Source organism: Chelonus insularis, unplaced genomic scaffold, assembly GCF_013357705.1.
Source record: "Chelonus insularis isolate UGA/USDA-ARS -01 unplaced genomic scaffold, ASM1335770v1 contig_23_pilon, whole genome shotgun sequence".
In the NCBI taxonomy this organism is placed as follows: domain Eukaryota; kingdom Metazoa; phylum Arthropoda; class Insecta; order Hymenoptera; family Braconidae; genus Chelonus; species Chelonus insularis.
Genome location: NW_023276443.1, coordinates 245,264 through 266,937, shown reverse-complemented (window position 1 = coordinate 266,937; position 21,674 = coordinate 245,264). Strand labels below are relative to the sequence as shown.

The 21,674-nt window shown below is 29.3% G+C and overlaps 2 protein-coding genes across 2 annotated transcripts; one reads left to right on the top strand and one right to left on the bottom strand.

The window, feature by feature from the left end:
* Window positions 1-272: 272 nt before the first annotated feature.
* On the top strand, window positions 273-20,556 carry Fur2 (furin-like protease 2). The gene is made up of 13 exons (XM_035079321.1): window positions 273-1,065; window positions 4,199-4,673; window positions 5,598-5,702; window positions 5,935-6,138; window positions 6,223-6,517; window positions 7,491-7,663; window positions 9,180-9,845; window positions 15,572-15,788; window positions 17,377-17,453; window positions 17,516-17,772; window positions 17,988-18,175; window positions 18,250-19,670; window positions 20,069-20,556. The coding sequence occupies exons 2-13, from the start codon at window positions 4,470-4,472 to the stop codon at window positions 20,174-20,176; spliced, it is 3,915 nt and encodes a 1,304-aa protein (XP_034935212.1). The 5' UTR covers window positions 273-1,065; window positions 4,199-4,469; the 3' UTR covers window positions 20,177-20,556.
* On the bottom strand, window positions 11,770-15,046 carry LOC118064613 (uncharacterized). Its single transcript, XM_035079322.1, has 3 exons — window positions 14,576-15,046; window positions 14,283-14,490; window positions 11,770-13,931 (listed from the first exon to the last, which is right to left on the bottom strand). The coding sequence occupies exons 1-3, from the start codon at window positions 14,988-14,990 to the stop codon at window positions 11,834-11,836; spliced, it is 2,721 nt and encodes a 906-aa protein (XP_034935213.1). The 5' UTR covers window positions 14,991-15,046; the 3' UTR covers window positions 11,770-11,833.
* Window positions 20,557-21,674: the final 1,118 nt, after the last annotated feature.

The following is a 21,674-nucleotide window of genomic DNA, read 5'->3' as shown; positions in this document are numbered from 1 at the left end:
AGTTCCATCATTCGATTGGCCAGGATTGCCAATCAAAACTAGGGATAAACATTGTGAAAGCAAATTTTACTCCAAGCGAAAAATATTTTGCAGTTGCAAATATCAGGTTGACCAGCTATAGTCAAAAAAACCAAAAATATGCCATCCCTATTGTTATAAATGTCATGTGAACTATATGTCCCCACCACTATTTTTATGAAATATGAACATCACCTTTTTGGCCAATTTGGCTATATAGATGTTGCAATAATTTATCGACATGTAGTTTGGTATACATATAGATATCAATCACAGTGTCGTTCTTTTGAAACGTGATTAGATTATTCACTTGATATCAGTGTAAATTAATCTGTCAAGCATGGATCGAATTTCCATGAAATTAAAAAATCTTCATTTAATTCTAAAGTATTCTCATACAAAATGAATAAAAGTTTTAAAGGTTAACATGCAAATTAGTTAACAATGAAATTTTTATAAAGCGCCATTTTTAGTTTTCAATGTACTTTTAAGAGAGAGAGAGAGAGAGAGAGAGAAAGAGGGGAAAAAGACAATTAGTGAACGAGAAGGAAGCATTGCACATATACATAGATAGATGGCCGCCATTTTTGAGACGAATACTTGATTGCAAAAATTTTACTTTATTTGGTTTCATATCTGACAAACTGTGATTGTTGAAGGAAGTCATAAGTATCAAATGACATACATAGATGTATTTTAATCTTTTGTTGGAGTATTAAATTTTTCATGTGCATATATTAGTACTTTTAAGGGGTTATTAAGGTACATTTTGTAGTATAATTATTAACACCCTCAATAGTACTAAAAGAATGCAGTTAGTATTGGAATATCACATATATATACAGTAAATGAGGAAACAAATCCAAAGTGAACGTTGATGAAATATTGTGTGTGATGGAGGTGGAAAGTGCAAAAGGAAATGAAGTGCGATAACTTAAAAACATGAAGAAAATCCATGGTAGAATGGTAAAACAAAGTTCAGCAGAGGGGATTGGAGTGAAGAAATTTATTTATTACTTAGTGAACGTTGAAAAAGAAGTCTGACTGGTTAGTACAGTCCTTTTTCTCCGTTTACTGTCGCATTTCTGCTTTCTTTTATTTTCAAAAATTTATTAATTGTGTAGTGATTTTATTCCTCTCAAAATTTATCATATGTCATATTGAGTGTTCAAGTAGTTGGATAAAATAATGGTAGTAAAATTAAGTGTTTCTTACAACTAAAAATTCATTCATTGTTCTTCTTATCATTTACTATAGAGAATTGAATTATGTTGAAATAACAAGTGTCAACTATTGAAAAAAAAACATGAACATAAAACAAATTCAGAAATTTGTGCAGTCAGATAAATCACTTTTAGTTTATTAAAATAATAATGTTATCGTTACATCAGGTGAGTTAATGTTTTTATAGAATGTCAATTAAGAGATTGTAGACAAAAACTGAAACACATTAGTACATGTTTATATAATTGATTGCAAAATTTTAACAGAATAAATTCTTTTTTTTATAGAATTGTTGTATCACTACAATGGAATGATCTTTTTTATTGAATAATGTTGTTCTGATTTAATCTTATAATGTATGTCATTTTTTAAATAATAGTAAATAATCATTAAATAAGAACTTGGTTACACATAATAATTCAATAAATCTTTGGATTTCTCTTTATATTATAAGAGATCAGCTGGTTGTAACTACAATTGTGACAATTTAGCAACTTTCACCTTCTTGAAAACCTTAAAAGGTTGTAGATAATTAGAAAAATATTTCACCAAAACTAGAAAAAAAGAGTAAATAACAACTAAATATAATGATAAATTATTTTTAATCAATAAATTATTTTATTTTTTTTTGCATATTTTAATTTATTTATTTTCTTGATAAAGCATATGGATAATGATTATTTATATGTATTGTTGTGTATGATTAAAAATTTAATCATTTTCAATTAATGTATTAATAATTAATTATATTAACATTGTTCACTCTGAAAAAATTATTTATTTTCAACTAAACATTGTATTTGATAGTTTTAGTATTGCTATTTTAATGATATTCAGAATACTTTCTAGCTTTCCTTAATTTTTTTTTCTTTTTTGACGGTAGTATAGCTGTGTTGATATAGTTTAGCAGAAATAATATGTTTACCAGCAGTCTACATGATGTATTGAATGATAATTAGTTTTCAATATTCATTTTAATCAATCTCATTTATTCTTTTATGTGATTCAAACAAATAGTAAAAATTGATTATTCATTTATCATAATGAGATTACAAGTATTGGTATGTAAAAGGGAATTTTTGCAATTTTAAACAGCGAATGTACTCTACTTATCCGTACTAATGCTTGAATATATACATTTTAATTTGTTATCTTTACGAGTTGAATTTACAATTTTCCATAATCATTCTAATATCATTGTTAAACAACTCTTCCAGTTTCTTTCTGCAATGGTTACAATATTAAATTAAAAGATTAGTTATTTCAATTTTTTCAACATTAATTCTTGAAGAATATTTCTGTTTCTTTAAAAAAATTTCTGATAATATTGTGAATAATATATAATGTAAATTGCGGTTAATTTTGCTATGCAAAAGGCCACAATTTCCTGTTTCTAAGTACCCTCTTGTAAAATCATGACTTGAAAGAGACAAAGAAAAAAATAAAAGTAATATAAAATGTTCGTATGTTACTTTCTGAAAAGTTATTGAGAGTAACTTAAAAGACAGCACAATACTATTTTATGTCTAGGAATATCCCATTGAAATTAATTTTATTCCAACTAGTTATACTTTCACTACGTTCGTTACCTAGTTATAAAAATGACCCTGTATTGATATCACTTGGATATCATGGATATGATTTTCAATTAGTCGCTTCATATGCACTAGATGTTAAAGTACGAGAATAGAAAATTTTATGGTAAATCAAAATTAAAAGTGAGTACTTTTTTAAAAGAAATTTACATTAGAATAAAACGTTACGTTAATGAACAGAATATTTTAGTGAATAAAATGAATGAGTCGTTGATTTAATCAAAGGATGAATGGCTTCTTAAAATACACTTTCCTTCATTTTTATTTGCATAAAATTATTTATTGTTTAATATTTGAATGATGAATTCAATTGATAAGTTATTTTGAATCAATTAAATAATTAATATTAAATAATTAATAATAAATATTTAATAAAATATTTCCATTGATGTTAGTAATTTTTTATTTCTCAATGTAAAGTTGTAAGTGTTGAAAACAGCCCAGGTATGAGAATATTCTTTGTTACTTACAATGCAGCTATACTTTTAAAATATGATCCAACACCTGTGAATATTTTAAAATTGAGTTTTCAGTTATTGAGAAGATAAAAGGAAAGAATAAAACATGTCAAATCTTAGAATAGATTATATTCAAATACTATAATATTAAAAAATACATTTATTGATCATTTAAAATTGAAAACAATTTTAATTTATTACTGATTTATCGATTGTAACTTTTTCAAATAAATAACAAAGAATAAATTTTTGTTTGAGATAATTTGTTTACTTCAAACAAGAGAATATTTTTGGGAATAATCTGTCAATAACAAGTTAGTTAATTAAAAAAATTGTTTTTCATCATTATGGTATCTAAAATTAACCAAAATATTCTGTCGTTGGGTTTACAAAGATAGTTGGGAATAGATTCAGTCAACTTTTTACTTCTTGTAGATTTTTTCGATTCGTTTCTTTTATAAAACGGTTTCAAGGTTAGATTGAGATTTTTGTAAAATATGATTTTATAATTAATTCTTTATATAAAAAATATGAATTTCATAATAATTTTACATTAGATAAGAACCTTTTTTTTTTCTTAATTTAAGAAATCTTTTTATCTGTAAAACAATCATTTACTATTAGGTTTTTTATCTAGCCCAATTTTTCTAATGCTTATAATTATTTACAAATTTTACAATATAAAGAAAGAGGACAAATTTTTTATTGCTACAGGAATGTTGTTAACTTGAAGAATCAGTTTATAAAGAAATCATTTCTAAAAATAAGAATTAATGATAAATTTAAAAAAAAAATGATGAAGAAGTTCAATGTTTGTTTGATGTAATAAATGTAATTATGATTAAATGTTATTTTTTAATGTCTCGAAATTAAATATTGATATATAAATATTTTCTGTTACAGATCAAACTATTAGCTGGGATAAAATTTAATAGAAAAACATTGATCAAAACATATAAATTAAATACTGCCGCTGAGTCATTTTATATAAAGCTACAATATGACGTAAAATTGTATAAATTAAATAAATATTTTAAAGAAATAATTCATAACTATTGCACGTGGAAAATTAACTTCTTATTCATATAAAAAAGATTAATATCAAAAATATAATCACATAAATAATTTGCTAAGTGAATAATTCGAATTTACGTTAAAAATAAAAAATTAGATAATGTGTCGTCGAATAATACTCTTTGGGCTTCTTTTGCTCTTTATTGCAAATAACGCCTATTGTAGTTTAAACATTGATGAGTTAATAGAACCAAATATCCGACGCCGTCCTATCTATACTAATCATTTTGCTGTGCATATTCCGGATGGGCCAGCTGTGGCAGCTGCAATAGCTTCCAAGCATGGATTCAATAATATTGGTCAGGTAAGTTCTAGTATTATCATTATAAATATATCTGCTTCATAACAATTTCTTATGATTAGTTTTTTTGTCACATTTCTGCCAAAAAGTTAATCATCAGGAAGTAACACTTTTTTAATTTTATTTAGAAGCATCGACTTGTTTCCCACATATGCACGATGAATTCTTTCATTTACAATAAAAATATCATACCTAATTTCTTCATAGAATAAGAGATCAAATTTTTGAGATAAATGTGATGAAATATTCTATACATTATAAAGGAAGGGTATGGTCTATCTTAATTGATGTATATGTCCTTAATCTCAATTTAAAGTTTTCTTAGACTAATGATGATATGTTCAGTTTCTTTCCGTTGATGTGTGATATGTTATTATGATTAATAAAACTAAACAACATAATTTTAATGAAAAATATGTTACAAACGTTTAGCTCTTTATATTCTTGTATATTAAAACAATGTTAAAAAAGGTTTTAATTATCAGCAATAAATTTGTTTTCCTTGAGTTATTTTTAAATGATTTTTTTCAACTATATGGTTTGCTTTAATTTATATTTTAATTCTTAAAATAATGTTTTTCATTACATTAAACATTTTGATTGAATGTTACATTTTCAATGTTTCTTTAATTATTTTTGTAGATAAATTTTATTTATTTTACTTTGTAGTTTATTTTTTTTAAATCTAGCAAGTCAATTCTCATACAGTTCTTGTGATAATACATTTTCGAAAAAAAATATCAGTTTTATTAAAAAAAATATTTTTTTTGTTTAGCTATCAAATTTTTTTTTCAACCCTTGTCCTCATTCAGTATATTAATTTTGAAAATTTTTTTAAAATTCAACTTTCAAGTGTGAATTAGAAATGTACACACAAAGAAAAAAATTTTTTCAACCATCATAATCAGTTATTTAATACTTTTTCAGATTGGCTCTCTAAAAAACTACTATCTTTTTACACACAATCATGTGCGTAAACGATCATTAGACACCAGTGAGCACCATCATAAGCTTTTAAAAGACGATCCACAAGTAAGAGGGCGAAAGCAAAATTTTTTAATATATTTAATAACTAAGCAAAACTTTAATAAAATCACACGATATACCCTCACATAGACATAAAATTTTATGGTTGTGTAGTTTTAAACTAATATTTATCTTTTATATCTACCTATTAGTGAGAAAAGCTTTTCCAATTATCACAGTTTCTAGAAATCGAATTTGTGTTTAATTTATAGCTTACTAGATTAATTTAATATTTTAGATACTTTGGTTTCAACAACAACATGAAAAACGACGCAAAAAACGGGATTACAATATTTCACCGTTCAATTTTGGTAGTTTTCCTAGTTTTTTGGATGACTATTCACCAGCGAGATTTCGTCAAGCTTTTCATCATCAACGTAATCGAGGGGTGTTGCATGAAAATGTCTTTACTGATCCACTGTTTAGAGAACAATGGTATTTGGTAAGCATATATATTCCTTTTATTTTTTAATTTATTACACATTATGATGTATAACATGGAATTTTTTTCTCAATGATCCTGAAGAATGGTGGAGCCAAAGACGGTTTTGATATGAACGTCGGTCCAGCCTGGCAAAAAAATTATACGGGAAAAGGTGTTGTCGTATCCATATTGGATGACGGAATTCAAACGAATCATCCAGATTTAGCATTGAATTATGATCACGATGCAAGTACTGATATTAATGATAATGATGATGATCCAATGCCTCGTGATAATGGAGATAACAAACATGGTACGCGATGCGCTGGTGAAGTGGCTGCCGTTGCTTTTAATCAGTACTGTGGAGTAGGAATTGCCTATAATGCAAACATTGGAGGTAACTATATCTATACTTATCATCTATCTTCTTCTACTCTTGTCTGGGTTGGCATATGAACAAATTCTTTATCACGCACGCAGAAAGAGAGAGAGAAAATCTTTACTTATTACATTGATTTTGATCAGTAAATATTGATATCTCACGATCAACTCTACAACACCTAATTTCCAAATAAAAAGGGCAAATTATAGTAAATTGTGAATTAAAAGCAGTAAATAACTGCTTCATTGTCCTTCAGAAATCGTCGATTATTTGAAACTCTAGTTTTACATGTTGAATACTACAATTAGTAGGAAAAATTAATTCCCGCGTATGTATTTTTTATTGAATTTCTATGTTTAGTTATTCGTGAATAATTCACTATTTATCATTAACAAAATTAGATGATAAATTAATATTTACTACTACTACTACTCTAGAAGGAAAATAAAACAATAATTATCTCTCATGACTAAGTCATCTTTGTGTAGTCAGCTTCTCTTCGATCTTATTAGAGTTCATAATTTATCACTAGAGCTTTATGCAAGATGAGATATGTCATTTCATAAACTTCTGAGTCGAGAATAAAACTGGTTTTTGTGTAGGCAAAGAATAAAAATATTTTTTAAGATAAGATAAAAAAAAGAAGTTGTTTTCTGCAATTTGGTTATTTGAAACAAAAAATAATTATTTTTTTTTATACTACGTGAGGATTTTAGAAAACACGAAATTATCAATTTTAAACTAAGTAGCAAACATATTCCGACAAGATGCTAAAATAAAGTCACGTATTTATATAAACAGGACAAAATTAACTCAACTTTTTATAATATAAAATCACACAATAAGTAAAATTTATATAAAAAATATATTTTTTCTTGTTTTAAGAACATTTCGTATAAATAATTGCTTTACAATATTATTTTATATAAATATTATATCAATAAATTCAGGATATTAATATGATAATTCTATATATAATGACTTTCAGGTGTAAGAATGTTAGATGGCCCAGTGAATGATGCAGTAGAAGCCCGAGCTCTAGGCTTGAACCCTGACCACATTGACATCTACTCGGCGTCATGGGGACCTGAGGATGATGGTAAAACAGTTGATGGACCTGGACCTCTAGCTCGGCGAGCGTTTATATATGGAGTAACAAGTGTATGTATACATTTCCGTGAGTTGTTATTATTCACAATATTCATTTCCAGCATAAAGCGCATACTTCATTATTCGTTTATAACGCTACAAAAGTAAGGAGTTGCATATAAGTCTTTCTAATGTTAAAACTACAAGAAATTTGCCGTCAATCGCTAAACAGATTAAATTTTCGACTGCTTCTTTACAAATTATTATGCAAAAAAGTAGAAATACGCAAAAGCTTCTGGTTAGCTCAGAATGAAACAGGATATAATGCCAAATTTATTAACAACTTTTGCTTATGTTAATTACCTGCACTTTCTAAATGAGATCATGAGTACTAGAACTGAACGAATCAGAAAGCGCTGTTAAAACAATAATCACGTTTGAATTGATCTCAGGGTAGAAGAGAATGGGCAAGATAAAACATGTAAATTCTGAGGAAAAGAGAGGATCAGGGATATCGTGTGACTAGCATGTATTCGACAGAAAGAACTTCGTATTGGAACAAAGTTAAAGTATAGTTCGCCTTTCATATTCTTGAATTATTTAATTCTGATATTAATCAGAAATTATGTATACTGTGCATCATTATGTTATTTTGTTAACTTAATAAATAATAGAGTTTCTAATAATAGAATGGTTGGCAAATTTGCATACAGATAGAAAATGACCAAGATAGCTGAATTGTTTAGAACCTTTTCTAAATGCACTAGATCCATATTTCTCTTTCGATTTCCTGCGGAAGGTCACGTGGACTATCTCCGAACCAATCAACGATCATTTCCGAATTCGCACTGAGGATAGAGAGGGGAGGGGAACTGCGTAAACGTCCCTGATTGGTTCGGAGGTAGTACCCTTTGGATACTATATATATGGCGGTAATTTTTGAATTATCCATATACCCCGGCAAGCGGAAAAAAATGGAGTCATTTGCCCAGCTCTTAGATGCAATTGATGCTCGAGCCACTACTCATGACATGGTCATGATTTTACCACCGGAAATATGTCAAAAGATATTCCGAATGCTAGACCCTAAATCCCTCTTAAATGCCGCTCAAGTAAGCCGGAAATGGAGGAATATATGCAAAGGGGATCCAAGAATTAAAAGAACAGCCAGGCGTTATCTCCGGAAACAAAAAATGGCTGCCTATGATCTCCCTCCTAAAAGACTCCCGAGACTTACCTCGGCAAGACCAAGCTCATTCCGAGCCAAGCCCCTCAGCTTGCGACAGCTCAGATGAATCATCATCTAAAACTCTCAACTGACTAATCGCCTCTCTAAGGCGATAAAATCTATTTCTGATCTTTTTATTACTGACAAGTATTATAATTAACTTTTACTACTTATCTTTCGGATTTGTTTGAATGATTTAACTTTTACATTTATTCCGAAATATTGCTGCTGCCACTTTTCAGCAATGTTTGGCCATGAAATATTTTTTTATGTCCTATTCTAAGGTTCATTCATCTCCTCTCTCAATCATTATTCTTTTTTGACATTACATCCATATGTTTTTGATTTCGTTTTTTTCAGGGTCGTAAAGGCAAAGGATCCATTTTTGTTTGGGCGTCGGGTAATGGTGGTCGTCACACTGATTCCTGTAACTGTGATGGATACACCAATAGTATCTTTACTTTATCTATATCTAGTGCTACTCAAGGAGGATACAAACCTTGGTATCTAGAAGAATGTAGTTCAACGTTAGCATCTACATATTCGTCCGGAACTCCTGGAAATGATAAAAGTGTCGCTACGGTCGACATGGACGGAAAACTTCGACCAGATCATATATGCACTGTTGAACATACTGGAACTTCTGCTTCTGCTCCTCTGGCTGCTGGTATTGCAGCATTAGCTCTTGAAGCAAATCCTAGTTTGACGTGGAGAGATATGCAATATTTAGTTGTTTTAACCTCCAGATCAGAACCACTCGAAAAAGAGCCGGGATGGATTTTGAATGGAGTGAAAAGAAAAGTTTCTCATAAATTCGGTTATGGGTTAATGGATGCTGGTGCTATGGTTGAATTGGCTGAACAGTGGATCAACGTTCCACCACAGCATATATGTAAATCACAAGAAATAAACGAAGATAGGCCCATAGATCCTACTTTAGGTTATACTCTCAGTGTTTATATGGATGTCAGTGGTTGTGCCGGGACAATTAATGAAGTTCGTTTTTTGGAGCACGTTCAATGTAAGGTAATTATACAATGTTTATTTTAATTTCTCTAAATTATATTCGAAATTTTTGTGGATTCCATGTAATGCTTCTTTTTAATAATATTTGATAAAGTTAAAAAAAAAATTTTACCTCGTTTATAATGATAGAATTTATGCATCAAATCATCATAACAATTAATTAGGATTGCTCATAGAAAGTATAACTTCTCAGCTTGTAATTACAAAAAAAGTGAACTCATTAATAAAAAAAGATATCTAGATATAAAAATAGTTACTGAACCATCTTATAAAAATTCTCTATCGAGATAATTACGGATTCTGATTAAAGCCTAGTGCATTGATAAATTATTCTTTAATTCACGTTGATCTAAAGTAAACGTAGTTGGTCCGCTTCTCAAAAATATTTTATAAACATTACTTAAAATAAATGATTATTTACATAATAGTTGCAATATGTCAAAAAAAAACTATAGGTGTCTATGATAAAAGAAAAAGATAGATATAATTATAATAAATATAAAATATCAATGTTTGATAACTTAAATTTAATAGCTGATTCAAGATATATAAGAAGAACAGATGATACTTTTATGCAGAATGTCTGAGCTCTGTATTAACTGTTCGTGCTAAAACAGTGATTGGTAGACTTACATGAGATGCTATGACAGAATTGAATTTTCTAATAATATAAGAAAATACCTACAGGAAAAGATTCGCGCAACAACGATCTATGAAATGAACCGAGATAAGGACGATTGGTAGAAGAATAAGCAAAATATCCGAAATTGAAAGTCTATAGCGATTTGACAGATTGCTTTTCATATTTCTAACTCTCTTGCTCGTTTACATATGACCGAGCAAAAACTGTCAAATCACTGTAGATTTTTAATTTCGGATATTTTGCTTATTCTTCTACCTATGCTTTGCTTATTATTTAATCTATTTATTTGCCTAAAATTAGTGCGCAAAAATCCATATACTTTGATATATCTATATTTTCCGCTTGAGGCGCCTTAATAAGAAAAATTTACTGTTAAATAAAATTAGAACAAAAATCAAAAAACAAATAAGGGATATTTTACAAAAACAATTGATTCATTAATCTAGCGAAAGTGAAAGAAAAATTCTTTAAGGTAGTTCTATGCAAATATTTTTTTCGACCAATTTTTTTACAATTTTGAATATCCATGCAGTAATATATTCCAGAATAATTTGCAAAAGATCAATCGAATTAACCACATAGTTTATGAAAAAGTTATTTTTCAAATAAATTATTTTTACACGAATCTTGTAGGGACAGCCATTTTTACATGCCTTGGAATGGATGTTTTTATTTTTTTCATCGGAAACAAGTCGACAAAAATATTTCTAAAAATAGTAGTGGCCTAATCAATTCTTTTAGAACCCGATGTAATTGTTCTATCATTATTTACCACGTAGTTATAAAGAAAACTTCAATTGAAAGTTGAAAAATCTCATAGTATCGTGAGGGGACACGCGATGACTTACATTAGCAAAATAAAACTGGCAACGTTGCTTACGTCACTCAATATGATTTTTACCGCCGAATTTTCAAATCTTTGTCTTATCAACTCTGTATTGTTATCGTTTTTTAAAGAAAAATAATAAATAAATAAAATTATTCGAAAAAAGGATTTTTAAAAATTTCATTTTATTCATAAACAAGATAAAATTAAAATTGGCTCAACTTGGTCTTTTAATTCTTAGCATTTTAAACATTATTAATAGATAATATATAAGAAAAACAGAAATAAGTTAAATTGTTTTTAGAAAACATATATATTTTGCTTTGGATTTTCTATCACATTAATGAATTTTAAGTTATAATAATATATAATATAATAAAAGTTAAAAAATGTAATAATAACAATCGTTTTCAAATTCAATAATTAAATATTATATAGATTTATACTTTCCTTTTGTGAATTTTAATAAATATTCAATAATAGTAAGAAAATGACAATTTGAGCGCAAAACAAAAATGACTAATTATTTTTTTTGAAAAATTCAATTATTTTTCTTAAAATTTTTTTATTCTTAGTAACCAAAGTTGTCCCATCTCTATTTTTTTTAGATAACAGGTCTATGATAGCATTTTCTCCATCCTGTAGGTATATTTTTTTTAATTTATTGTAATCTATCCCAGCTTGTGAGATTTTTTTAATCATACCAGACGAAATAATATTTTGAAGAGGTTGTAAAGTTTTTTTTAAACAGTTTTCATTTTGTAATCTCATAATAGATTGTAAAGTAGCTCTAAATGATACCGCTGTATCGAAAAACTCAGTTTTAGAAATTAGTAATGAGCTTAATTGCTGTAATACATTCGCGTCATACACTGCATCGTGAAAATTCTCGTTAGAATTTTCAGGTAGAAAATCATTTGCTAATGCAGATAACTTAAATACTCCTGGTCCTTTTCGATCAGGATACTTTGTTTTGAAGATATTTAAAGAATCTGAAAATCCAATAATCACACTTTCAAATTCAGATATTAGTGAATGTTTTTGAATTGCTCGAACTAAAAAATGCGAATCAAATGTAACTTTATGGGCTACAAGAAGAATAGGTGTTGACAATGAAGCTAAATAATTTTTAAATTCTAACAAAGCTTGGTGTATCGGTATAGAAGATACTTTTTTACCATGTAAAAATAATTCACCATGAATATTTTCTAACCCAGTAACTGCTGATGCAGAGACTGTGACAGGTTGTGATGGATTTACATAAGTAGAAAATACCGATTCTTGACCAACAGCTGCGATTTGTAAAATATCCGCTGATCTGCCAAATCCTGAAGTTTCTAGATCAAAGTAAATGATGTTGTACTCATTTACTGTTTTCAAAAGACAAGGTGATCTTTCATCTTCTTCATTAATATTATTTTCAGCAGATAAATCATTTGATAATTCGAGACCACAATTAGATTCGTACATAGTACCTTCTGACTTCTCGTTTTTTTTCCTCAAATCTACTCTTTGTTGTCGCAAATGTACCCTTCTCAATTTCGTTTTTGGTAAAGAAGCTGTTTTTGCACGTTTAAGTCTTTTTTCATCTAGTTGACTTGAAAAAGATGCGGTTCTCTTTCCTGGACTCATATTCAACTGCTTTTCTACTTTAGATAAATACAAATTACCTTCATTCTTTGTACATACAGCACTAGCTATTCTAAAATCGCTAGCCTCACTAAGTGAATGACAATCTTTTTTTGGATTCTTATGTGCAACCATATTGTGAAAGCTTTCGTTACTCTGACTGGATGCTCCAGTTGAAAACTTCGATGCATTATTTGCATACTTTTGAAAAATTGTTGACAACTCTTTGAAGAGCTCTGGATTGTGAAGTAAAATAGTTTGTGATTCGGTATTGTTATTAGAATCAGCAGAATCTCGATGACACCAAGAATCACAATTTTCGTGTCGCCCATAAACATGATCTGGAATAGATCGAAGTGTAGATGCTAATTTTGCTGTTTGCCCTTTATTCTGAGCTACAGCATATCCAAAGCACTTCTTCAAATGCGGAATTACGCTCTTATGTGCCATTTCTCTATACTTGTTTTTTAACGAATACAAATCACTAACAAAGTGTTTACGAAGATGATTATAGTCAGCAAACTTCACAATACTATGTGCACTATTCTTACGTACTGAAGATATTGTTGCACTATCTTCATCTCCAATTAAGACTCGAACATTCACGTTTGCTTCTTTTAAAATCGAGCTATCATTAACAAGAGCAGAACCAAGATCAGCCTCCATGGCTTTGGCAGATCCTTGAAAGTTTTTGCGACAGTCATGTTTTTTGTCAGCATTTTTTCCACACTGGCGGCATTTTCTGTTTCGTGTTCCATAATCGATTATTTTTTTGGATAAAAATCCAATTATTGCTCCATAACCGTTGAAGCTATCATAGCTATTTCCTGCACCTCTTTTGGACCAAGCCATGTCGTAGGAAACTATGATGTTTACGATGTTGTCTACTGCCACATCAAATTCTTCAGTATGATCTTCACTTGACATGCTGGGATCACGATCTAATTTATATAACTGGGGGTAAACCTCCTTCACCACTTCATCGGGGCTATTACAATAAAAGAAAATCAAAAAATTACATTAAAATTTATCGAAATAAACGAATATATTTCCTGAAAAAACTTCATGGAAGCTACAAAAAAAATTGAATTTTTATGGTACATTGATTACATTACATCATTTGAATTTCTTCAAATTAAAAATTGATTTCATTACGTATTTACTCCAAAAAAGAGTTATATTCATAATTAAAACATTTACTATATATAAAAAACTATAAACTGATTGGTAAAAAAATAGACATAAAATCATAAGTAACTATAGTTTTCAACTATCTATACAATAATCCATTCGTTTACTATGATTTTAAAGAATCAAAATTCATAAAAAATTAGCTTACAGTTCTTCACATAATTTTGTAATATTTTCAACCACAAGACGTCTTTCCTCTTCTGCAGCTTCTTTACAACTATTTTTGGCAGTTTTTTCAATAGCCAATCCAACTTCTCGCTCAAATTTTTTATATAATGCTGGATAAATTATTGGACAATTCATACAAGCTAACATTTTATTTAAAGCAGTACACCCAATCCCACTGTGTATGGCACCTGTAATGTTAATTTTACCTTAATCATAAAATTAGAACTTATAATTAATTACGAATAAATGATCATTATTTTCAACTGTATTTACCAAGAATTAATCTTGTATTAACATCACTTTTCATTGTTTTTTTATCACTTGACAGGTGTGATTTAGTCGTGTATACTTCTTTGACAGCTTGACATTCAGTGCATGTCACTAACAAATTCACTCGTTGACCAACTAATTTTTCTTCAGTTGCATTTTTTAAATGCAACAATTGACCACATTTTTCACATTGTAAATTTTCACTTAAAACTTGTAAATCTATAAAACGTATGCCTTCACACAAACCATGTTTCATGCTACTTGAGATTACTTTTGGATGTTCGGCTTCTCTATTGGAATAAGTTAAATTTCTAATTTGTTTTTTTAGTTTCCCTTTATTGAGAATCTCTACTGCTTTCAAATTTCTTTCTAGAGTTTTCTTTTTTATAAATTTACCCTTATATCTTGTTTTTTCCATGATGAAACAACTGTCAAATTCTTATATATGTATTTATAGGTTAGAGAGGGTTAAATAATGCGATGTTGCCACGATGCATTTGTCATAGTGTACGTGAAAAAATTATTTCTATGCACACAGCTTTTTATCTGTAGTAGGTACCGTATCGACAAAAGTTTGATTTAAAATAAATAAATAAGAATTATTTAACATATTTAAACAATTATTTTTCTCTTCAGAAACATTTATTATGATAATTATAATAGAATAGTAGAAGTGTTTTTACCCATTTTCGTGGAAAAACAATATAAATAGAATTAAAATCTAAAAGCATAAAAATAAATTTTTGTTTCTGAATATGCATAGAACTTCCTTAAGCACTCGCGTGAGACACTTACTTTCGAAATCTACCTAATTTATATTGTGGCATCTTGAGAACTAGGTCGAAATATTGAAGTGAATTGCTTGAAGTTGAAGTTGATAGCAACATAAATTCAACTTTACTTCAGATAACTCTTCGCCCTAAAATCAATTGCATTCAAATAATATTTCCTCTAAATTTATCAAGCCATTTTGAATATGCATGTTTGTTTTGATTATAGATATCATTAAGATTTTTTCCCCGGGGGAATCTGCGCTTATTACTTACTTCGCCTATGGGGACGGTGTCAACATTGCTTTTCGAAAGACCTAGAGATGTTCTTAGTGCTAATTTTGATGATTGGCCATTTTTAAGTGTCCATTTCTGGGGTGAAAAAGCAGATGGTCGATGGACATTACAAATTATAAACGCCGGAATAAGACGTGTGAATACAGCTGGTGAGTACTTGAATCAATAATTTGTTTTATTTACAATTTACAATACAATAAATTTGTCGACAGAAAGAACTTCGTATTGGAACAAAGTTAAAGTATAGTTCGCCTTTCATATTCTTGAATTATTTAATTCTGATATTAATCAGAAATTATGTATACTGTGCATCATTATGTTATTTTGTTAACTTAATAAATAATAGAGTTTCTAATAATAGAATGGTTGGCAAATTTGCATACAGATAGAAAATGACCAAGATAGCTGAATTGTTTAGAACCTTTTCTAAATGCACTAGATCCATATTTCTCTTTCGATTTCCTGCGGAAGGTCACGTGGACTATCTCCGAACCAATCAACGATCATTTCCGAATTCGCACTGAGGATAGAGAGGGGAGGGGAACTGCGTAAACGTCCCTGATTGGTTCGGAGGTAGTACCCTTTGGATACTATATATATGGCGGTAATTTTTGAATTATCCATATACCCCGGCAAGCGGAAAAAAATGGAGTCATTTGCCCAGCTCTTAGATGCAATTGATGCTCGAGCCACTACTCATGACATGGTCATGATTTTACCACCGGAAATATGTCAAAAGATATTCCGAATGCTAGACCCTAAATCCCTCTTAAATGCCGCTCAAGTAAGCCGGAAATGGAGGAATATATGCAAAGGGGATCCAAGAATTAAAAGAACAGCCAGGCGTTATCTCCGGAAACAAAAAATGGCTGCCTATGATCTCCCTCCTAAAAGACTCCCGAGACTTACCTCGGCAAGACCAAGCTCATTCCGAGCCAAGCCCCTCAGCTTGCGACAGCTCAGATGAATCATCATCTAAAACTCTCAACTGACTAATCGCCTCTCTAAGGCGATAAAATCTATTTCTGATCTTTTTATTACTGACAAGTATTATAATTATCTATTATTCATTATTCTTTACTATTTGATTACTTTTTTTATATTTTTTTTTTTTTTCGAAGTTATCTATTTTTATCAGCGAAAACGTATCATTATTCTAATATTTGTATGAAAAGAGTTACAAAAGTATTTTCTTTTAATATCAACCCGTATTTACTAATATCTAAATGTAAATATGAAATCTAAAAAACGGAAAAGTTGATGGCATTAGTATTTTTCATATGCAACATGAAGACTTTGAACGTCATATGATGTCAAGATACTATTCACTACATAGAAAAATTAATAACCTTGAACAAATTACTGCTGCAAAAGTAACCTGCTAACATGCTTATAAGAATAAGCATATTGCATAATGATATAACCATTACCTAGAAGTCCGATTATGACTGATAAAATTATTTTAAAGTTTCTTACTATGACGTTTTTTTCTTACTCATTAATGTATTTAGTTCTGTATAATTTTGTCCGTTTCTAAATCATAGTTTAATTCAAGTCACATAGCTTTTGTTGATTAAACAGTTTGTACATTCAATTAACCTTCGAGTAATAAAAAAAAATGAAAGTAATTATATCATTAAAATATCGAATAGCATTGTCACAGTAGAAACTTTCTGACTCCATCTTTACATAATTTGATTTTCTACATTATTTATGCATATTTTTGTTATGTTTTAGGTATCCTAAAAAAATGGCAACTAATATTCTATGGCACTGCTTCGAACCCAATTCGGATACGAACGCAATTTAACCCGGTAATTATTCATCTGCCAAAACAACTGATAGATTTAGAAAAATAATTAACTAATTTTTACAGACTTTTGTTAATTCATACTCTGGAGCCACATCAAATATTCAAGAGTCTTTGGCGTCTCTCGATGGTTCTGCTTCATCAATTCTTACAAATCGTTTATCTAATAACAATATTCCCAGTGATATATCTAGATCATTACAAAGTTCCCTTGATCCATCAAAGCAGGTATTGCATAATTGTGACCCTCAATGTGATGACCAAGGTTGTTACGGTACTGGACCTACCGAGTGTATTTCATGCAAAAACTATAGACTTGATAAGTAAGTAATTTTTCTTTCTTTACCAATCATTTTGAGAAAAATAATTTATTATTGACATATCTTAATAAGATGAACGTGCATTCAGAATATTAAATTTAAAATTAACATATAACAAGGGTGTTGTATTTTGTCAAACAACTTAATTTTTATTGAAACAAATAATTCTTTTTCTCAATATGATAAACATTTTTTTCACGTTAAATTTTTTTACATAGCATGTGCGTGAGCCGATGTCCGCCAAGAAGTTTTCCAAATCAAGGTGGCGTATGCTGGCCTTGTCATGAATCTTGTGAAACTTGTGCTGGTGCAGGCCAAGATTCTTGTCTCTCTTGTGCACCAGCTCATTTAAGAGTCATTGATCTTGCAGTTTGTCTCCAACAATGTCCTGAAGGATATTACGAAAGTATGTAAAATGTTAATATTATGATAAAAGAGAAGTTAATTATCTACATAATATATAATTTAATTTAATTGTAGATGTCGAAAATAGTACTTGTGTTCCATGTGAAGCGAATTGTGCAAGTTGTCAAGATCGACCAAGCCATTGCACAAGTTGTGAGCATCATCTTGTAATGTATGAGAATCAATGTTACGCTGCTTGTCCTCTTTACACATTTGAAACACAAGATTATAATTGTGCACCATGTCATCCTAATTGTGAGACATGTAATGGTACTGCTCAAGATCAATGTATTAGTTGTAAACCCGGATATTTTTCATTAAATGGCGAATGTCATAGTATGTGTCCAGCTGGTTATAGCGCTGATAAAAAACGTCGTGAATGCGTACCTTGTCCTTTAGGATGTAAAAGTTGTTCAACGGGAAGCTGTTTTAGTTGTATTAACGGTTGGAGTTTGACTAAAAAAAGCCAATGTGCACCTGAAAATCGTAACAAATGTGATTCTTCGGAATATTATGATAATGGTCATTGTAAATTATGCCATTCTACCTGTGAAACATGCGCTGGTCCAACTGAAAATTTCTGTATATCGTGTTCGAGCCCATTAATTCTCCAAAATCACGAGTGTGTTCCTCAGTGTGATGATGGTTATTATTTACTTGCTCAATCTTCACGATCTATATGCTCGCCATGTCTTCATACTTGTAAAACTTGTGTATCACGACTAAACTGTACTGCTTGTCAAGATGGTTTACAATTACAAAGTGGAGAATGTAGATCAGCTTGTGCACCAGGATATTACAGTGACCGTGGACAATGTGCTAAATGTTATTTATCTTGTAAAACATGTTCTGGTCCACGAAGAGATCAATGTGTAACATGTCCACAAGGATGGCAATTAGCAGCTGGTGAGTGTCACCCAGAATGCCCGGAAGGCTTTTTTAAATCTCATTTCGGCTGTCAAAAATGCCATCATTATTGCCGAACATGTAAAGGTGAAGGTCCACTTAAATGTACATCATGTCCACCTCATTCGATGCTTGATGGTGGTTTATGTATTGAATGTCGAGGCGCCCAATATTATGATCCTCTAACACAATTATGCAAGACTTGTCACAAGAGTTGTCGACGATGTACAGGTCCAGGTAAATTCAGCTGTTCTGCGTGTACTTTACCACTACATTTGGACAAACTTAATAACCAATGTGTGCCATGCTGTTCATCTCCTAAAACCAAATCTATAACTGAAGAATGTTGTGTTTGTGATCCAGAAACCGAAAGTTGTAGAAATAGTTCACCAGCTGGCAAAAGAAGAGTACTTGGAACTGACATTAAGACTAATTTATCATTTTCATCATTCGATACTCAATTTGAAAGTCTTAATGTAAATATGAAAGATCATCCGGCAAATGTTACTATAACAGTAGCTACGATGATGGCCGTCGCAATTTGTATTGCATCGATCGCTTTATTTGCAGCTATCTTTATAGCACTTCAGGTAAGAATTTGTCATTAAAAATGTAAAAAACATTCTAAAAAAATACTTAAAATTTCCATTTCAATTGGTTTAACTTTTTAAATCTATGAATAAACAATTTTTTAAAATATTAGCGAAGCTAATATTTATACACGTACTCACACAGTCACTTGATTTTTTACTGAAACTTGGTACATACTTAAATGGTAATGGAATCACATTATCATTATGAAAGCTCATACATAAACAATGAATTTAAATATTCTTTAAAAATTGCATCAATTTAGATTGTAGGTTAAAACAACTTTGACAAATTTTAACAAATTTCCTGTGCTATATCTCTGAAGGATCGGTTTCCTTAATTTAATTATTGATGTTCTTTCAAGATTGCTTTCAAACTAAATAATTTGTTTCACTAGGCTGCATCAAAGAAGCGGGAATCTGCGATTGGATACACAAAACTAGCGGTACGAGTTGAATCATCAGATGAAGTTGAAGTAGACGATATGACTGAGCTTATGACATGAATGTATCTGTTGGAAAAAGAATGCTGAAAATGAAAAAAATTTGTTTTAATGCTAAAAGTATTATACCATTCTATAAAACTTTTGTAATTTTATTATGGACTTGTGTCAAAAAAAAAGTGACCGGTGTCTTTGAGAAAGTATTGTTATTTCGTTGCTCAGAAGATTCCGTAAACTTCAACGAACCGAAATGAAAGTGATAAAAATGCAATTCAAGAGAAATTTAAAGTGTTTTAAGAAAGAAAAAAAAATGAATTTCATGTTAATAACAATTAATTCAAGAAGTAAAACACAATGAAGTGAGTAATGATACAAAAAAATATAATTGAAATTTAATGTTTTGAAAAAATTGTGAAAAATATTTCAAAGTGCCTAATCGATAATACCTTCATTATTTATTATACATCAACCTTTTTATCCCTTTATATGTTAATTTTGAAGATGATTTATTTATTTGATGATTTCTATTTTTTAAAATCTATTTTTGCATATTTTGAACAACTATTTCGAATATTTGCTACATCTTTTTTTTATTATACAAGTACTACGATAAATATTCTTTAAGGATTCAATACCAGTATGTAAAGTAATATTTCAATATATCAATTTATACACAAGTTCATTTAATTGAACATTTTATATTTTGAGTAACGATAGTTAATTGTTACAAATGTTATCATTTTTAATATGCATTTGAGAACATTAACTGAAATCATTGCCATATATTCAGTAATTACTTACGAAGCCTCTGTCATTTTCGACCATCTTGGACATGAAATACATCTTTATGAGACAACATTCATTGGATTAATTCACGGCCTTACAATGATGATTGATGAATGATGGAAGTAAGACGTTTAAAATCTATGATTAGAGTTATTTCAAGATTTACCGACTATTCACTGATCAAAAAAATATTAAGATATTTAAGGTAAATGTTCCAATTATCAGGCATACTCTTATTACCAGACAGTTCAAATTTTTTATATTATATTTAATTATTATTTTTTGTTACACTGACAAAATTGGCTGTTAAGAATTGTCTGTTATATAAGGGTAAAATTTACTAAGCAGCCTGACAAGATCACTTGACTTTCAAATTTTGGATCAATTTCATGAAGCAAAATATTGGTACGAATTATTTTTTCTTTTCTGTTTGAATCTTCATGCACTTACATGAAATTTTTATTACACCTTAGTTTTGATGAAATTTTGTATAATAAATATTGTTTAATTCTATTGCACATTTTTTAAATATACATCATATATTTGTTTGTTATATATTTTGTTGAGTTTTTTGATTGATCAATTTTATTCATGGAACTCAGTTTTATGACAACAATATTTCATTCATTATTTACAAGTTGTACGAAACCAAATAGGGATGGAATTATTTTATATCATTTTATTTAAATATGGATAAAGGTCATTTTTCAAAATCATGAGGGCTGGTGAAAACTGTATAAAAAAAAATTACAGCTGAATATAATAAAATTTATTG

What these genes read in the sequence shown, in the direction of transcription:
- Fur2 (XM_035079321.1), top strand. Translation starts at nt 4,470, where the DNA reads ATGTGTCGTCGAATAATACTCTTTGGGCTTCTTTTGCTCTTTATTGCA. An exon ending in TGGAGCACGTTCAATGTAAG is followed by an intron (nt 9,846 to 15,571) that starts GTAATTATACAA and finishes TTTTGATTATAG; the next exon opens with ATATCATTAAGATTTTTTCC. An exon ending in CTATCTTTATAGCACTTCAG is followed by an intron (nt 19,671 to 20,068) that starts GTAAGAATTTGT and finishes TTGTTTCACTAG; the next exon opens with GCTGCATCAAAGAAGCGGGA.
- LOC118064613 (XM_035079322.1), bottom strand. Translation starts at nt 14,990, where the DNA reads ATGGAAAAAACAAGATATAAGGGTAAATTTATAAAAAAGAAAACTCTA. An exon ending in TAATACAAGATTAATTCTTG is followed by an intron (nt 14,491 to 14,575) that starts GTAAATACAGTT and finishes TTAACATTACAG; the next exon opens with GTGCCATACACAGTGGGATT. An exon ending in ACAAAATTATGTGAAGAACT is followed by an intron (nt 13,932 to 14,282) that starts GTAAGCTAATTT and finishes TTATTGTAATAG; the next exon opens with CCCCGATGAAGTGGTGAAGG.